General features: G+C 45.2%; 1 protein-coding gene across 3 annotated transcripts in view; it reads left to right on the forward strand.

Annotated features, from left to right (window-relative positions):
- Positions 1-16,683, forward strand: part of MAP4K5 (mitogen-activated protein kinase kinase kinase kinase 5) — a 64,984-nt gene that overhangs the window by 22,332 nt on the left and 25,969 nt on the right. For all 3 annotated transcript variants that reach the window (XM_030949155.1, XM_030949157.1, XM_030949156.1), the window contains 5 exons: positions 11,595-11,685; positions 12,825-12,889; positions 13,895-13,950; positions 14,399-14,446; positions 14,535-14,577. In XM_030949155.1, coding sequence (XP_030805015.1) covers positions 11,595-11,685; positions 12,825-12,889; positions 13,895-13,950; positions 14,399-14,446; positions 14,535-14,577 — 303 coding nt within the window. The remainder of the gene's footprint in view (positions 1-11,594; positions 11,686-12,824; positions 12,890-13,894; positions 13,951-14,398; positions 14,447-14,534; positions 14,578-16,683) is intronic.

Genomic DNA, 16,683 nt, shown 5'->3' on the forward strand with positions numbered 1-16,683 from the left:
AATTGTGTCCTGAGTGGAAATCATAGAATCACAAAATCCCAGCATGATTTGAGTTGGAAGAGAACTTGAAGACCATGTGGGGCTGAAGGGCTGAAGGGAGGGTTAATTTTTATTTCTGGTTGGTTCTGTGCAGAAAAAGAAATGGGTTTGAAGGCTGAAGGTAGAAAAAGCAGGGAGAGACTCCGGGGAGGAGTGAAAATCACCGTCGTTGGGTGCCTGGGACTGCTCAGCCCCCTTGGCAGAGCAGGCTGGTTTATTAATTGGGCTGCAGTGCTGGGGTTAATTAGGCAGTGGGCACACAGGGGAATCCCTCACACCCTGTGTGAGCTGCTGTGGCCAGAGCCTGGGGCAGTGGGGCTGTGGTGAGGCAGAGTGAGGCTTCAGTGACAGAAAAAGGACAATAATAACCCACTGCTACCTTGGTGAGGAGCTTCCTCCAGCCCTGTGTCACTGCAGCTCATCCAAATGAAGTGTGTCTGGTTTTATTCTGAATTTGAGGGAAATGTTTTGGAAGCTGAAGTGAAGCAGGGACCAAATCCTCTGTTGATACTGAGGGAGGAGCAGGATTCTGCCTTTCCTTGGTGCTGCTTAAGCACTCCAGTGATAAATGCAAGACTCTGGCCCCAGTTTTAATTAGCACTGATGACCATGTCTTGTGTTTAATTATGTTGGTCTGATCACCACAGGGAAGCCATTTTTTCTGGTTTGTTTTGGTTTGGTTTTTAATCCATCTTCTTTTAAACGTTGCCAACCTGATCTCCATCCATCTCATGTACACCCACAGCCTCCTGGCAGGGATCTTGTTGGGTGTTTGGTTTTTAAGGAGAATTCACAGCATTTATTTACTTACTTACTCCTTTTTCAGTTCTCATGTTTGAAATACTCCAGATTTTTAAAGAAATTATTAATTGGCTGCTACACATTAAATTTTCTGACTAATTTTAAGGGTTTTGAGTAGTTTTTGAAGACTGTAAATTGCAGGGCACTATCAATTCCTGGACTAGGTCAGGAGCTGTTGGAATTCTCTGTGGTGGTTTCCTGGGAAGGGCAGCCCCTCCAAACACCAGCACAAGTTCCTTTCACACAGTAGGGCACAGCTGGAATAAAATTAATAATAAATTTCCTAAATTAGAGAGTGCAGAAATAGGCTTGGGAGTTACATACAGCATCTTCTGGAGAGGAGGAGGAGAAGGCTCATCAATGGTAATTAATTAGCTGATGGAAAAATAAGAGCTCTAAACTCAATACTTGATTAATCCATAGACAGGGGAATTGGGAGCAAAAGACAAAAGGCTCTGAAGCAGAGAGTGCTCCAGAGGAGGTGAGGAATGTGTTCAATGAAGGCTGAAGGAACTGCACTCAGTAAAATGGCAGGATTTGAGGAGATCAGGGTACTGCTGGCATGGCAGGGGTGATCCTGGTTTGTTCCTGTTCCTCCCTCATCTCCTGCAGGTAGTGAGTGAGTACCCAAAGAGAGCTGGGAGCAGATCCCAGCATGGATCTGTATTTTATTTCATCAGCTCTTACCTTTGTCTCTTGTCCAGACAAAGAAAACAAACTCAGCTTGGAAGGTTGCTGTCAGTAATTTATTTGAATTTGGGGCAGTTCTCTAGGTCTGCTCCCACAGTCACTTGGAGTCAAAATAGTGTTTTTCCCTTTTTTTTTTTATTTTTTTGGCACAGACTTTGGAGAGCATTAGGCAAAAGTATTATGGCACGCTAATGACATTTCCCAGCATTCCCTGAGCACAAATGCTTCAAATAATTTGGGAGCCAATTCTATTTCAGAAACTAATCCAACTGTACTCAGCAGCACAGCAGCCAAAACTGTCTGAAACACTAAAGCCTCTTCCTTCTATGGGTTTAGCAGATGACTCTAGAGGGGACTCAATACAAAGAGGGAACTATTTGCCAGTGGAGTTTTCAGCCACAGAACGTTCTCCCTGGGAGAATATCATAAAAAGTATTTTTAAATATGCTAATGTCTGTTTTAAGTGCTGCTGTCATGATAACTAATGCCCTCTGTCGTGTTCAGAACCTTCTGCAAGGTTACAGAAGAATCTCACTGCTGGGTTTTGGGGTTTTTTTTCAGTCAATGATTGCATTTTCCATCTGAGATCCCAGAAATGGCAGTTCCCTATTTCAGGTTGGATGCTAAGCTGGACAGGGAGCTGCAGGAGCAGAGCCATGCAGAGCTGTGAGGTTTGTGCTCAGTGCATCCAAGCCAGGTCTGTGTGTGCTGATCCTGTGCTTCAGCCAGCTCAGGAAGGGGATTTTCCACACAGGAGGAGCAGGGTCAGGGCCACAAGGGGGTCTGGCCCTCTGCACCAACCAGAGCAGCACAGCAGAGCTGCCCTGTGGCAGCCCAGGACTTTGGGGACTGAGGCAGGGCAGCCTCATTTCCCATACAATGAATTCCCCAAAGGTGACATGAGCTGTGGAGAAGAACCAGCTTGAGGCTGATTTAAACTGAGCCTGAGGCTGATTTAAACTAACCCTGCTGGGCTTGAACCGTTGTTGGCAGCACCTGGGGTTGAGGAAATATGAAAATAACTTCTCATTAGCACACACACACCTTCCATGCCTCATGCTGTGCAGCCTGGTTGGGTTTGGGATCATGGCTGGGGCCAAATTCCTGAGGTTCCAGGGGTTCCAGAGCCGTTAAAGGCTGGACATGGCCTGTGTGTGACATCCCATGTCCCTTGTGGTGCTGTCACAGCCTCAAAGCTGCTCAACCCCACACAGGGCAAAGCAGAGGCAGTGTGGACTTGGAATCCTGAGTGCCCAGAATTTTAATTACATCCAGCTTGTTGAAATGGGGTCAGATTTTACTTTGTGTCCTTGTAGTGAATTTATAATCCACTGTTCTTCTAAAGAAATGTGTGTATCCAGAGCAGGATCCAGGTAGTGCAAGTTTTCACTTAAAACAAGACTTTTTGGGATGGGGAAAGTGGGCAGAAGGGGTTGTGGTGGGGGAAGGAGGTTCTACAAGTAGGAAAGAAGCTGCAGAGTCCCACATTTGAGTTGGAAAGGAGTGCAGAGTGTGACCCTTGGGGTGAATTAGAACACATCATTTGGCAAAATACATCAAGAAAAACAGCAACAGCGAAGATCAAAGACGGAGCTGTACAACAGTGGGTAGGTGAGGCAAGGAGAGAGAAAAAGAAACTGCTAAGAGAGAGGAATCCCAGAATCCCTGAGTGGTTGGGGTTGGAAGGGACCTTAAGGATCATCCCAATCCACCCCTGCCATGGCAGGGACTCCTTGCACCATCCCAGGGTGCTCCAAGCCCTGTCCAACGTGGCCTTGGACGCTCCAGGGTTGTGACAGCCACAGCTTCTCTGGGCAATACCAATTATATATTTTGAATTACCAATTATATATTTTTAATGACCAATTATGTATTGAGAGGCTGGTCATAACCAGGAGCCAGGCAGGGCAGAAGAGAAAATCCACAGGGAAATTGTTCTGGTGTTGGATCACTCACTCCAAATTCTGGTGTGCTCCTTGCTGTGGAGCTCGTGGCAGCACATCACCATCAGAAATATTTAGTATCAGCAGAGAGATAATGAGGAGCATCAGTGGTTAGCAGTTGGCAGCTCCATGCCCAGCAGGAAAATCTGCTGCTGGAAACATCACTGTTTCCAAATAGCTGCTCCTGCTTGGAATCAAGTTTCTTGAGTTTCAGGTTTGGGGAATTGAAATTCTTTCTGTCGGATTGCAGGTTTCCATGAGTCCTGTGAAAAGCAGTCTGGATAAAACAGCATATTAAAAATTTCTATAGAAGATATGGATAAAGCAGGATGAAAGATCCTGCATTTTGGGAAATCCATCCCTTTCCTCAGCACAGCCTGAGCCTTCCTGAGCTTCAGGAGAGTGGTTTGGAGTGAGTGACTGGGATCTGTTGGAGCACAGGGGTGTTGGGGAGTCAGCACAGAGCTCACCTGTGGGAGAGCTGGGGGTGCTCCCCTGGAGAGGAGAAGGCTCCAGGGAGAGCTCAGAGCCCCTGGCAGGGCCTGAAGGGGCTCCAGGAGAGCTGGAGAGGAGCTGTGGATGTTGCTGGGCTGTGGACTAGGGCAGATAGTTGTCATTCCCATAGGGATTCCTCTCCTTGTTTGGGAACTCAGGTTGTTGAAATAAGAAATGTTTGAGGAATGGTCCCAGCAGAGGCTGCAGTGGTGTGACCCTGCTCTTTGTCCTTCAATGCTCCTTACAAGTGTTCCTCAAGTCCTGTTGTTAAATACAATCTAGTTTTTAAATTACAAATGTTAATTATTAAAGTGTTAAAAATCCCAAATCTTTGTTAAAGTATTAAAAATCCCAGGTCAGGCTGCCTGGAGAGGTTTGGGAGTCACATCTCCATGTCCATCAGGAGAGGTCCATGGTGTCCATGTCCATGGTGGGGACTGGGAGGGATTGGACAGGAGTGCTGCACCTGGAAGGTCTGGTCTCTTCAAATGTGCCTCTGTCCCACCCTCTGGTGACACTGGGGTGTCTCTGAGTGCCATCACTTCTCTGCTCCCACACAGCACCAGCTGTGAAGTGATGCAGAAGAAACCAATTTAAAACAAACCCCAGGAGTTTCTCCCCCAAGAAGTCACCTTTGGACACCAAAAGGATTCACAGCTCTTCCCAGGGGTTGTTGTGACAAGTGACCTGGGGTCTTCCTGCAGGATGGGAACACTGGGAGCAGTGGAGCAGCTGAAAATAGGTGCAGGAATAAACTTGGCTAAAAGCCATGAGGATGAGGAATGCCCAGAGAGCAGCAGTGCTGGGGATGGGCACTGGAGCCAGCAGAGACCCAGGGTCCAGCTGCTCTCCATCCAGGAAAACCTGGCAGGATCTCTCTACATTCCAGCTGTGCACAGAATCATGGAATGGTTTGGGTTGGAAGGGACCTAAAGCCCACCCAGTGCCACCCCTGCCATGGCAGGGACACCTCCCACTGTCCCAGGGTGCCCCAGTGTCCATCCTGGCCTTGGGCACTGCCAGGGATCCAGGGGCAGCCACAGCTGCTCTGGCAATTCCAGCCCAGCCAGGAATTCCCAATTCCCAATCTCCCATCCATCCCTGCCCTCTGGCACTGGGAGCCATTCCCTGGCTCCTGTCCCTCCATCCCTTGTCCCCAGTCCCTCTCCAGCTCTCCTGGAGCCCTTCAGGCCCTGCCAGGGGCTCTGAGCTCTCCCTGGAGCCTTCTCCTCTCCAGGTGAGCACCCCCAGCTCTCCCAGCTTCTCACACAGGTGAGCTCTGCAAGTAGAATAATTCACAGCTATTGATGTGCCACCAGTTTCCTCCATGATCTCCCATTTAAATTCAGATTTATCATGAATTTCCCAGCCCTTACCTTGCTCAGCTTCTGGGATGGGCTCAGATCCCACCCCATGGCAGGGGCTGGGTTCCTGCAGTCCCCTCCCTGGCAGCTGGGGACAAGCAGCCTCTTGTTCTGTCCAAGGAGAATATTCCCCTGTGGGGCTCTCTGCAGAGCTAAAACCCCACAGCAGAGGAGGCTGCAGTGCCTCAGTCCCTGCTCAGGCTCAGACTTTGCAGCATTCCCCTGATGGATGGTCCCACCCAGTGTGCCACATCCCGAAACTGCCACACATCCCAAAACTGCCACACATCCCGAAACTGCCACACATCCCAAAACTGCCAACATGGCAGCAGGCAAACCCAATCTTCCCAATTCCCTCTTGTTCACCATCAAATCCCTGACTGCTAAACCAGATTATTTTGTATGGATGTTTTGTCACCTTTGGTCTAATTCTTTTTATCTTGCTGTCTCCCTGTCAGTGAAGTATTTTCTACAAATTGTGTCTGGTTTTTTTCCTGCTATCCAAGGATATTTAATTTTTGCCCTATTCCAGTGCTTCTTGCCAAGATTAATACTGCAGCTGCCTGGAAACTCTGAATTGGTTTGTTTTGTATTCATTCTTGTCATCTTTGAGCAGCTATACATCTTCTCCCCTATCTCTGTGTCTCATCTTTCAGAAAAATTTCCTCCATATTTTAGCCAAACTTTTCTCATGGATAACTTCTCTTCTTTCCATCTGTTTGCTACTTCTCTATCAGCTCCCTGTCTTCTTTCTTCTTTCTCTTCCAAATCCTTTATTTCTCCTCCTTTCTCTATAAGTAACCCCCATTTCTTGCATGAATTCTTCATTTATAAATAGCAAATCACAAGATCATCTTTGCTGTCTCCCTCTACTACAGGCAGCATCATTTCAAGTCATTCCTGGTGGGTTTTGTTGAATGTTTTCTTCTTTCTTTTTTTTTTTTCATTTGTTGGAAATTTTACACAAAAAAAATTGTTGGAAATTTTACACAAAAGTAAACATTCCAGATTCCCATTCCTGATATTTCTCCAGTTAGGAAAACCTTTTCATCTGCCCAGGCAATGTAGGTGAGGGTAATTTAAGCCCATTGTTAATTATCCTATTATAAGACTGCAGACAGATTATCCCTTCTCCCCACTTCCCTGCTATCTTTTATGTGCATTGTTATCTTCTCACTGTCAGTCCTTTTCTAGCCCAAAAGTCTGCATTCCCTTCAATTTCCCCCGTTAGTCACAGTTCCTAGAACTGCCCTGGCGCTCGGCAGCGATCCCCACGCAGCTCCAGCTGCTGCCTCTGAGGTTTTCCTGTTCTGGGGATGTTGTCAACAGGATTTTCACATGGGGCAGTGTGGAGTCTTTGCTTCTTTGTGCCAGGGTTGGGATTAAATGCACAGGACAGTATTTCTTGTTGGGATTCAGATGTTTATTAATTCTTATTTATGTTTGTCTGGGTTTGGAAAGACAGGTTTGAAAAGCAGGAGCCTTCCTTGAAATGGAAAATGCAAACCTCCTCTCTCTGAATTATTATAATTTTTTGATTAAGGGGCTCTCAAGCAAAGATATGGGAAAAGGAATAACAGTTCTTTACTAGGAAAATTAAAAATACAAATTCAATAATACAAAAAAAAGAAAACAAAACACAGAGTGAGAGCAGTCCTGCCCCGTGTGTGTCAGGAGGTGGCACAGCCCCATCCCATGGGGGCTCAGCCCTCCTGCAGTGCCAGCTGTGCTGCTGCTGGAGCAGGGATCCTGCACAAGGGGGGAGTTTTCCTCTGCAGCTCCAGGGCTGCTGCAGATGGGCCTGGGCTCCCTCTGGCAATGCAGGGCAGCAGAAAGCTGCTCCTCTGGCAATGCAGGGGGCAAAGGCTGCTGTGCTGCTCCAGGCTCAGATTGGATCCAGGTAGGAATGCTTGGCTCCTCCCCTGGGCGCAGCATCTCCCCATGGGATGCTGGAATTGGATCAGCCCTGCAGGGACACTCAGTGGCCATGGACAGCAGAGATCTCCTGGAGGGAGGATTGGCTGTGGCAGAGATAAAGAAAAAACTGCCCCATGGACAGCAGAGAACTGCCCCAGCTCTGACAGGTGGACATGGAATACACACATATCTTACAAACCAGGACAATGTCACAGTCTCACAAACCTTGAGTTCTGCAGCACTTCACTCTCACAAACTAAAAATGGAGCCCCATCTCTCTCTCTCTACAAGGCCTTTTAGGGATAAACTGTCCCATTAGGAAATGACACCTCAATTATTTCACTTTTAACCCAATAACCAACCACCCCTGCCTGCAATGGGGACTTTTTTATCCAATTACACAAAACCACCCCAAGCCCATGGAGAAGGAGGTGAAGAAGAAGGAGCAGGAGCAGCTTCCACCCTAAAACCTCCATTTTGTTTTAGATATATTTCTGTACTCTAAAACCCCAAACTCTGAGTTTTCCACCCTGTGATATCACACACTTCTAATCAATCCCACACCCACAATCCCAGTTCTGTCATTCCATTTTGGAAGCTTCTCTACAGCCTCAGGTCAGTGCAGTGTTCTCTTGGGGGTCAGAGCCTGTCAGCACAGAAAGTCTGACATTCTCAGCACCCAGTGTTCCAACAGGTCAGGATTCAGCTGTGCTGAAAGGCTGCAGCTGACATTTCAAGGATTCTTCGGTTTGAAGAGGCTACTGGCATTTGGCATTGGATCCTCTGAGCTCATGGACAAGGGGCTGTGGAGAAAGATGGAATTTTTTCAGTGGGGGTGAGAGGATTTTGCTTTCATTCTGGTTCAGATTTGAATTTCTTGAAAATGCTTGAGTAGTTTGAAAATTCTCCAGTTGTCTGAGAGAATTCAACAATTTCCTTTAGGAATTTTGTTGGAGAAACGGGAGGAATGAATCCATGAGATTTAAGCTTGAATTAAAGAATCTTATAAAAAGGAATGAGAGGGACTTTAAACAAAGGATGGAGGGTCAGGATGGGGGAAATGGCTTTTAACTTGGATATTGGGAAGGAATTCCTGGCTGGAGGGTGGGCAGGCCCTGGTAGAGAATTGCCAGAGCAGCTGTGGCTGCCCCTGGATCCCTGGCAGTGCCCAAGGCCAGGTTGGATATTGGGGTTTGGAGCAGCCTGGGACAGTGGGAGGTGTCCCTGCCATGGCAGGGGTGGGATGGGATTTAATTTCCCTTCCAACCCAACCCATTCCATGATTCTCTAAACTCGGGAATCTTCACTCACAGTGATCATTTATAAGCAGGATGTGTGAATCCAAGCAAAGCCGTAGCTGCAAGGAATCCCTAAACCAAGCCCAGTGTGAAATCTGTGCTAATTTTATGGAGATTGTGTTGCCTTTTCTCTTTTTCATTTGTTAAAAAAATACTACCGATGTTTATAAAAAGCCTCTTGACATTTGAAACTTCTCTACTACTGTTTTCCTGCCCCAGTGAAGTGTTTCTTAACATAATTCAACATCAAGAACCCCTTGAGGATTTACTTAAATCAGTCAGGGGTGGATTCCTGTGAGTTGGTTCCCATTTTCCTTTGTATTTTGTAGTTATTTTCTTAAATGAAAGCCTGGCAGTCCCTGAGACATAAAGGTTGTGATAATTTCTTCTATAACACGCTGGTTCTTCTTTTGCCAGTGACACTGTTCTCAGGGAAGCTGCCTCACAGCTCAGCAAATATAAACATCTCTTTTAAATGAGGTTATTAAAAATATTAGCTGTGCTGCTACTTAAATAAACACATGAAGAATTCAATTTACACCAGTGCTTGAGTCCTCTTGGACTTGTCAAAATCAACTAAATTAAAGGGAGCAGGAGAAAGCTCTTCATGTTTTCTGGGTTGGACATCCCTGACTTTAATTTAGGAGGGAATTTTACTGGGGAAACTTGAAACAAAAGTAAACATCCCAGAACAATTTGGGTTGCAAGGGATATTAAAGCTCATCCCAGTCCACCCGTGCCATGGCAGGGACACCGTCCACTGTCCCAGGCTGCTCCAAGCCCTGTCCAGCCTGGCCCTGGGCACTGCCAGGGATCCAGGGGCAGCCACAGCTGCTCTGGGCACCTGTGCCAGGGCCTGCCACCCTCACAGGTGGGAATTTCTTCCTCATATCCCATCTAAATATCCCTTTCTTCACCTTAAAGCCATTCCCCTTTGTCCTTCCATGTCACAGGATGAAAAAAGTTAATAATATATAAAATAATGAAAGCAGAGCTGCAGGGTTTGAGTTCAGGATTCCGGGGAGAGCATCCTCTGCTTGGAAATTCTCTCAAGGGGATTTATCATCTGTATAAATACAAACAGAAATTGCATCTCTGAAATTATTGCTTTTTTAATTTATAAAAAATTATCCTTTTATTTTAAAGTGGCAGAAACATGCCCTGCTCATAATGGATTTTTTAGTAGATACTTTTTTTTTCCCCAAAAAAATATATTTAGGATGTGCCAATGTGCACAACCACCCAACCCCCCACCCTGAGCTCTGAGTCAGCTGAGTGGGTGTGCAGGCTCATATGCTCCATCCAGGTCCCTTGGGAATGAAATATTCCTCACAACCAGCCTGTGGAACGTGGGCTCCCCTCCTTCCAGGCTCTGCAGTTCAGCAATCCTCACTGTTGGGGGCCTTGTGCTGGGAGCAGCTGGATGGAAACAAAGCTTGAAAAGTAAATTTTGAATTTACTCCCATCCCTCCCTGGATCCCCGTGCTGCTTTCCTGGAGCTCTCTGAACTCATGGATCACTCTCAGGCCACCAGCTCTGGTGGTCTTCAAGGAATATCTGTGCAAGCCCTGCTCTCTTGATCTTCAAAAAATATCTGTGCAAGCCCTGCCCTCTTGGTCTTCAGAAAATATTTGTGCCTCACTGTTGGAGCTCTGGGTGCTGAGAATCTCAGACTTTCTGTGCTGCCAGGCTGTGACCCCCAGGAGAACACTGCACTGACCTGAGGCCCTGGAGAAGTTTCCAAAATGGAATGACAGAACTGGGATTGTGGGTGTGGGGTTTGAATAGAAGTGTGTGATATCACAGGGTGGAAAATGGAATTATATAATATCTGGAAAACTCAGAGTTTGGGGTTTTAGATTAGTAATATATACAAAGCAAGATGGAGGTTGTAAGTGGAGGCTGCTCCTTCACCTTCTTCTCCATGGGTTTGGGGTGGTTTTGTGTAATTGGATAAAAAAGTCCCCATTGCAGCCATGTGTGGTTGGTTATTGGGTTAAAAGTGAAAATAATTGAGGTGTCATTTCTTAATGGGACAGTTTATCCTTAAAAGGCCTTGTAGAGAGAGAGAGGCAGCCATTTTGTATCTTGTTAGTAGAATACTGTCTCTCTCTCTACAAGGCCTTTTAAGGACAAACTGCCCCATTAAGAAATGACACCTCAATTATTTTCACTTTTAACCCAATAACTCTGCTCCCCAGCTCCCATCTCCATTTACTCACCTCCAGCTTTGATCCTTCCCTGGCCTTTCCATCACCACTTTTCCAGCTCCTGGTGCTTCCTGGGCCTCTCCAGGTGGAGCAGCACGCCAGGGACAGATGGAAACCCGTTGGAACCCTGGATGCTGAGAGTTTTGGGGTTTTGTGCTGAAAGGCTCTGACCCTCAAGAGAACACTGCATGGACCTGAAGCTGTGGAGAAGCTTCCAAAATGGAATTATAGCACTGGGATTGTGGGTGTGGGGTTTGAATAGAAGTGTGTGATATCACAGGGTGGAAAACTCAGTTTGGGGTTTTAGAATATAGAAATATATACAAAGCAAGATGGAGGTTTTGCAGTGAGGTTGCTCCTTCTTCTTCACCTTCTTCTCCATGGGTTTGGGGTGGTTTTGTGTAATTGGATAAAAAGTCCCCATTGCAGGCAGGGTGGTTGGTTATTGGGTTAAAAGTGAAAATAATTGAGGTGTCATTTCTTAATTGGACAGTTTATCCTTAAAAGGCTTTGCAGAGAGAGAGATGGGGCTCCATTTTTAGTTTGTTAGAGTGAAGTGCTGCAAAACTCAGGGTTTGTGAGACTGGGACAGAGATAAGAAATGATAAACATCTGAGCCTGAACCTCAACCATCATCTCGAGTGCCTTCAGTCCTGACCTTGACAGAGGTGGAAAAAAGAATCCAAACCCAGCACCTGAGCAAAGCTCAGCACAGGGAATCCAGCTGGGGGGATGGGCTGGGATCCAGACCCTTGGAATGTTTTCCCAAATTCTGTGCATCCCTCCAGAGCTCTCTGGACGTTCATCATGTAACCCTGGCTGCTTCCTGTTTTTCAGGAGATGACTTCTCCCTGATCCAGCAGGAGATATATATGGTTAAAGAATGCAAACATTGCAACATAGTCGCCTATTTTGGGAGTTATCTCAGGTAAATCCAAGTTTTTATGTCAGTATTCCTGCTGGTTCTCTCCTAAAACAATCCCAGTCTGGTTTACTCCTCTATCCTCATTACATCTTCTTCCAGAGGTTGAATTGCCCTTGGTTTTTTGTTGTTTTTTTTTTTAAGCCAACCCAATTGGTTCTAAAAACCAAAAGTGACTAATATTTTGTTTTCTCTGCTGGCCAAAAGGCTGGAATATTTTTATCACTAGGAACAGAAAGAAACATTTCCCTTGGAGGCTCTTGCAACATACCCAGTCCTACTCACACATTTATCAGTTCTAATATAAAAGCAGTTCATTATTTCTCTAGAGCAGAATTGCCTTTGGATATTTTATTTAATTATAGTTGTCTGGGCTATGAAACCATGGCTGGGGAGTTAAATCTGAGCTGCTGGAAATAACATTTCTCACAGTTCTGGTGTAACAGAGGCAGAACCAAGGTGGTGTCAGCTCCCTGCACCTTCCATTTTAAATGTTAAATATATTAAATATTATACAGGAAATCAGGGAATATTCTCCATTTCTGTGCAACTCTGCCATTTATCATTTGGCTCTGTGGGAATATAAATCTGCACTTTGCCTGCTTGGTCTTTTTTTCTGTGAGACTTCAACTTTTTCTTGGAGGGCTGCATTTAAATAATCCCTGCAGCCCAAATGGACTCAATTGGAACTAAATTTCTAATTTCTAATTCTGAATTTAGAAGAGTTTTTTAGATATAATGAGGTAATTTCAATTTAAGATTGAAACACTGAGTTTAGTATGATATTTAGTGTAATTTTGCTGATAGCAGATAAACCTCAGGTGTTTTATTGTAGAGTTAAAGCACCACCTTTTATGTTTAATAATGTTTAAATATTTCTCAGGGACTTTGGCATAAAACTTTTGTTTTGATTGGTGAAAATTATATTTTTATATTTTAGCATCAATATTTTTATATTGATAACATGAGAATTTATATTAACAACACAAGAATTTGGATTTATAACAGTGTAACTGCTGGTCATGTACCAGAATGTGTATTTTTAACAGAGAGTGACCAAGAATAATAGAAAATAATTTAAATTATGAAGTTCTGCATCCAGATCAGTCAGCTTCTGATGCCTGTGTTTGAATTTTGTTTCGTAGCCGTGAGAAGCTGTGGATATGCATGGAATACTGTGGTGGGGGATCCCTCCAGGACATCTACCACGGTACTTGGCCAATTATTTTCACTTCTTTGACTTTGGAAAGCTTTCTGCAAAAAGAAAAATAAATAATAAACCTTACAGGGAACAGTTGGCACTGGATGTGAGGGCTTTGGGGGGGACATAAAGTGTTTTTTAGCTACAGTCAATAGATTTTGAGAGCACTTTCCAGATATGGTGAGCAGCATTTTTCATATTTTTGATATTGACATTTTAATATTGACATAATATTTGACATTTAATATTTGACATTTAATATTTGACATTTTATGGCAGAACAGTTGGATGTGGACACTGTGCGTGGGGTGAGGAAGGAGTTTTCATTGGGAAATCTCCAAATTTGATCTTTAAAGGGGAAAAATTACTTTTATTCCTCCCTCTGTGAAATACCATCTCACTTCTGTATTATTTTCCTTCCTGAAGTTTCATCTGGAGTTGTTGATGCTGTAGAATAATTTATTGGAGTTGTTGGAAAAACAGTTGGGGACTTGCTGTGCCTTTAAATGATAACACTGAGTTTTTGGATGCCTGAGCTCTTTCTGCTTTATTTTTCAACTATTTAGTAAAAAAAAAAAAAGACCCCAATTAAAAACAATTTTAAAAGAATTAAAACAATTCAAAATAATTCCAACCCCCTTAGACAGTCCCTGATATGAAACATTCCCATTTCTAATATTAAAATATTAGCAGATGTCACATTTAATTTCCTGACAACAGCAGAGTACTACAAAATCACTCATAAAATAATAATTAGATGCAGTGAAAGCAGGTTTTCTTCTCACTGTGGGTATTGTCCTCTGTGGTGATGCTGTTGGGGTTTTTTTTAGAGAAAGCCTTTCTGTAAAACAAGCAAACAAACCCCTCTTTTCAGCTCAGTGCACAATACAGATCATGTAAAACCAGCCTTTAACTTTGGCATGGCCAAACCACTTTTGGCTGCTTCACAGTGTTGTTTTATGTTATTTTATGTGCTCTGTGTTGTAAAGTTAATTTTTGAATCTCTATTTCCAGTAACAGGACCTCTGTCAGAGTTGCAAATTGCTTATGTGTGCAGAGAAACTCTACAGGTACTGTACTTGTGCAGGTGCACAATCAAGTGTTTATTCCTTGTAAATCAAGCAGATACAGAAAATTGGTTCAGTTCCAGCATTTCTGTTGGGAATCAAGCAGACACCAATTAAACAGGGATAACCTGGTTTTTTTCCATACTGTAAATAAAAATGACCAAGAAATTCTAGTCTGATATACTGCAAATATTTGCTTAAATTTTGAACTGCCTGCCCACCCTGTGGTGGTAAATTTGATGATGTGTGGGGGTAAAATACCAGATAAATAAAATTCATTTTGTGACTGCTGATAGCAAAGAAATACAAGATGAAGCATCCCTCATCTGTAAATCTCAAATGTCCCCATTTCCAAATCAAATAGATTGAGAAAATTAAATTTATTAAATAAAATTGGCTTTGAAGGATGTTAACAAATGGCAGAATAATTCATTTTGTCTTTTATTTCCAGGGTCTTGCTTATTTACACATGAAGGGCAAAATGCACAGAGATATAAAGGTAACTTGGAACCCTGAGAAATTTATCTTACAGTTCCAAGTGCAGGGAAAATATTCCTGATAAAAATTCTGAATTGATTTTGTTTTAGGGTGCAAACATTCTCCTAACAGACCACGGAGATGTTAAATTGGGTGAGTTGCCTGAGTTCTGTAATATGGATTTAATTGAATTTCATTTATGGAGCCACGTGGATGTGGCACTTGGGGACGTGGGGCAGTGCTGGGGGAGGGCTGGACTCCACAATTTAAAGGTTTTTTCCAACCTAAATGATTCCATGATTATTTGGGGCAATAGATGGTGCTAGAAGGTGATGACAAAGTGTGTATCCATGGCTAGGCTGTGGAGGAGATGAGAAGTTTTGTATTCCATCAAGAAATTAGAGATAATTTCATTATTCAGCCACTGAGCCTTTAAAATCCCAGATTTTCTTGGAATTTGCCAGGCTGGCATTACCTGGATGTCACTTTTTATCCCTCAGAGCCTTTCAGGATCCTCTTTTTGAGGCAGCCTCTGCAAAAGTGGGATCTGATCCTGGCTCTGAGTGTGGTGTTGGGCAATTCCACAAAGGTGGAGGAGAGGAAAACTCCCAGGTGTGCAGGGAGAAGCTGCCATGGATGTCACCGTGCCATGGGTGTCACCATGCCATGGGTGTCACCATCCCATGGATGCCGCCATCCCATGGGTGTCACCATCCCTGCCATGGATGCCACCATCCCGTGGGTGTCACCATCCCATAGTTGTCACCGTCCCATGGGTGCCACCATCCCTGCTATGGGATGCCACCATCCCATGGATCCCACCATCCCATGGGTGTCACCATCCCATGGATGCCACCATCCCATGGGTGCCACCATCCCATGGGTGCCACCATCCCATGGGTGCCACCATCCCATGGGTGTCACCATCCCATGGGTGTCACCATCCCATAGATGCCACCATCCCATGGATGCCACCATCCCATAGGTGTCACCATCCCATGGATGTCACCATCCCATAGATGTCACCATCCCACAGATCCCACCATCCCATAGATGTCACCATCCCATAGATGTCACCATCCCTGCCATGGGATCCCACCATCCCGTGGATCCCACCATACCATGGATCCCACCATCCCATGGATGCCGCCATCCCATGGATGTCACCATCCCATGGATGTCACCATCCCATGGATTCCACCATCCCATGGATGTCACCATCCCATGGATGCCACCATCCCTGCCATGGGATCCCCCCATCCCCTGGAAGCCACCATCCTGTGGATGTCACCATCCCATGGATGCCGCCATCCCATGGATGTCAACATCCCTGCCACGGATGCCACCATTCCATGGGTGTCACCATCTCATGGATACCACCATCCCTGCTATGGGATGTCACCATCCCATAGGTGCCACCATCCCATAGATGCCACCATCCCACAGGTGCCACCATCCCACGGGTGCCACCATCCCATGGGTGTCACCATCCCATGGGTGTCACCATCCCATGGATCCCACCATCCCTGCTATGGGATGTCACCATCCCATGGGTGCCACCATCCCATGGGTGCCACCATCCCATAGATGCCACCATCCCATGGGTGCCACCATCCCATGGGTGCCACCATCCCATAGATGCCACCATCCCATGGGTGCCACCATCCCATGGATGCCACCATCCCATAGATGCCACCATCCCATGGGTGCCACCATCCCATGGATGTCACCATCCCTGGATTCAGAGCAGCTGTGTCTTAGTTCAACCCCCAGCCCCCTGTGGGGAAGCAGCAATGCTGTGTTGGGAAAGGAGAGCTTTTTAAAAAGGAAAAAATTGAGTAAAACCTGAAAAAATTGAGTAAAACCTCAACACTGAGAGGAGATTGCACTCCCTGCTTTAAACTTGGCATCCACAGGGGTGCCTCCTTTTGCCTGCTTGCATTTGCCCAAGTTACCCTCCAGCTTTCATGCCACCAATCAATCCAAACAAAACGGATTTAAATGGTTTTTGGCTCTGCAGGACCACCTGATGTTTGATATTTCTGGGGGCAAGGGATGATTGGCCCCTGGACAGAGTGTGCAGGGCAGAGAGCAGCTGCCCCATCAGTTCCTCCATAAATAACACACAAAAAGTGCCTTTTCCAAGGCATGATGCTGTTTTTCCTCTTAAATTGAATATCCAGAAATTTTGGTGGATGTATTGTGAGATGGAAAAAATTATCTAGGAGAGGAACTGTGTGTAGAAAGAAAACTCTTTGA

Source organism: Camarhynchus parvulus, chromosome 5 (genome assembly GCF_901933205.1).
Source record: "Camarhynchus parvulus chromosome 5, STF_HiC, whole genome shotgun sequence".
Taxonomy (NCBI): Eukaryota; Metazoa; Chordata; class Aves; order Passeriformes; family Thraupidae; genus Camarhynchus; species Camarhynchus parvulus.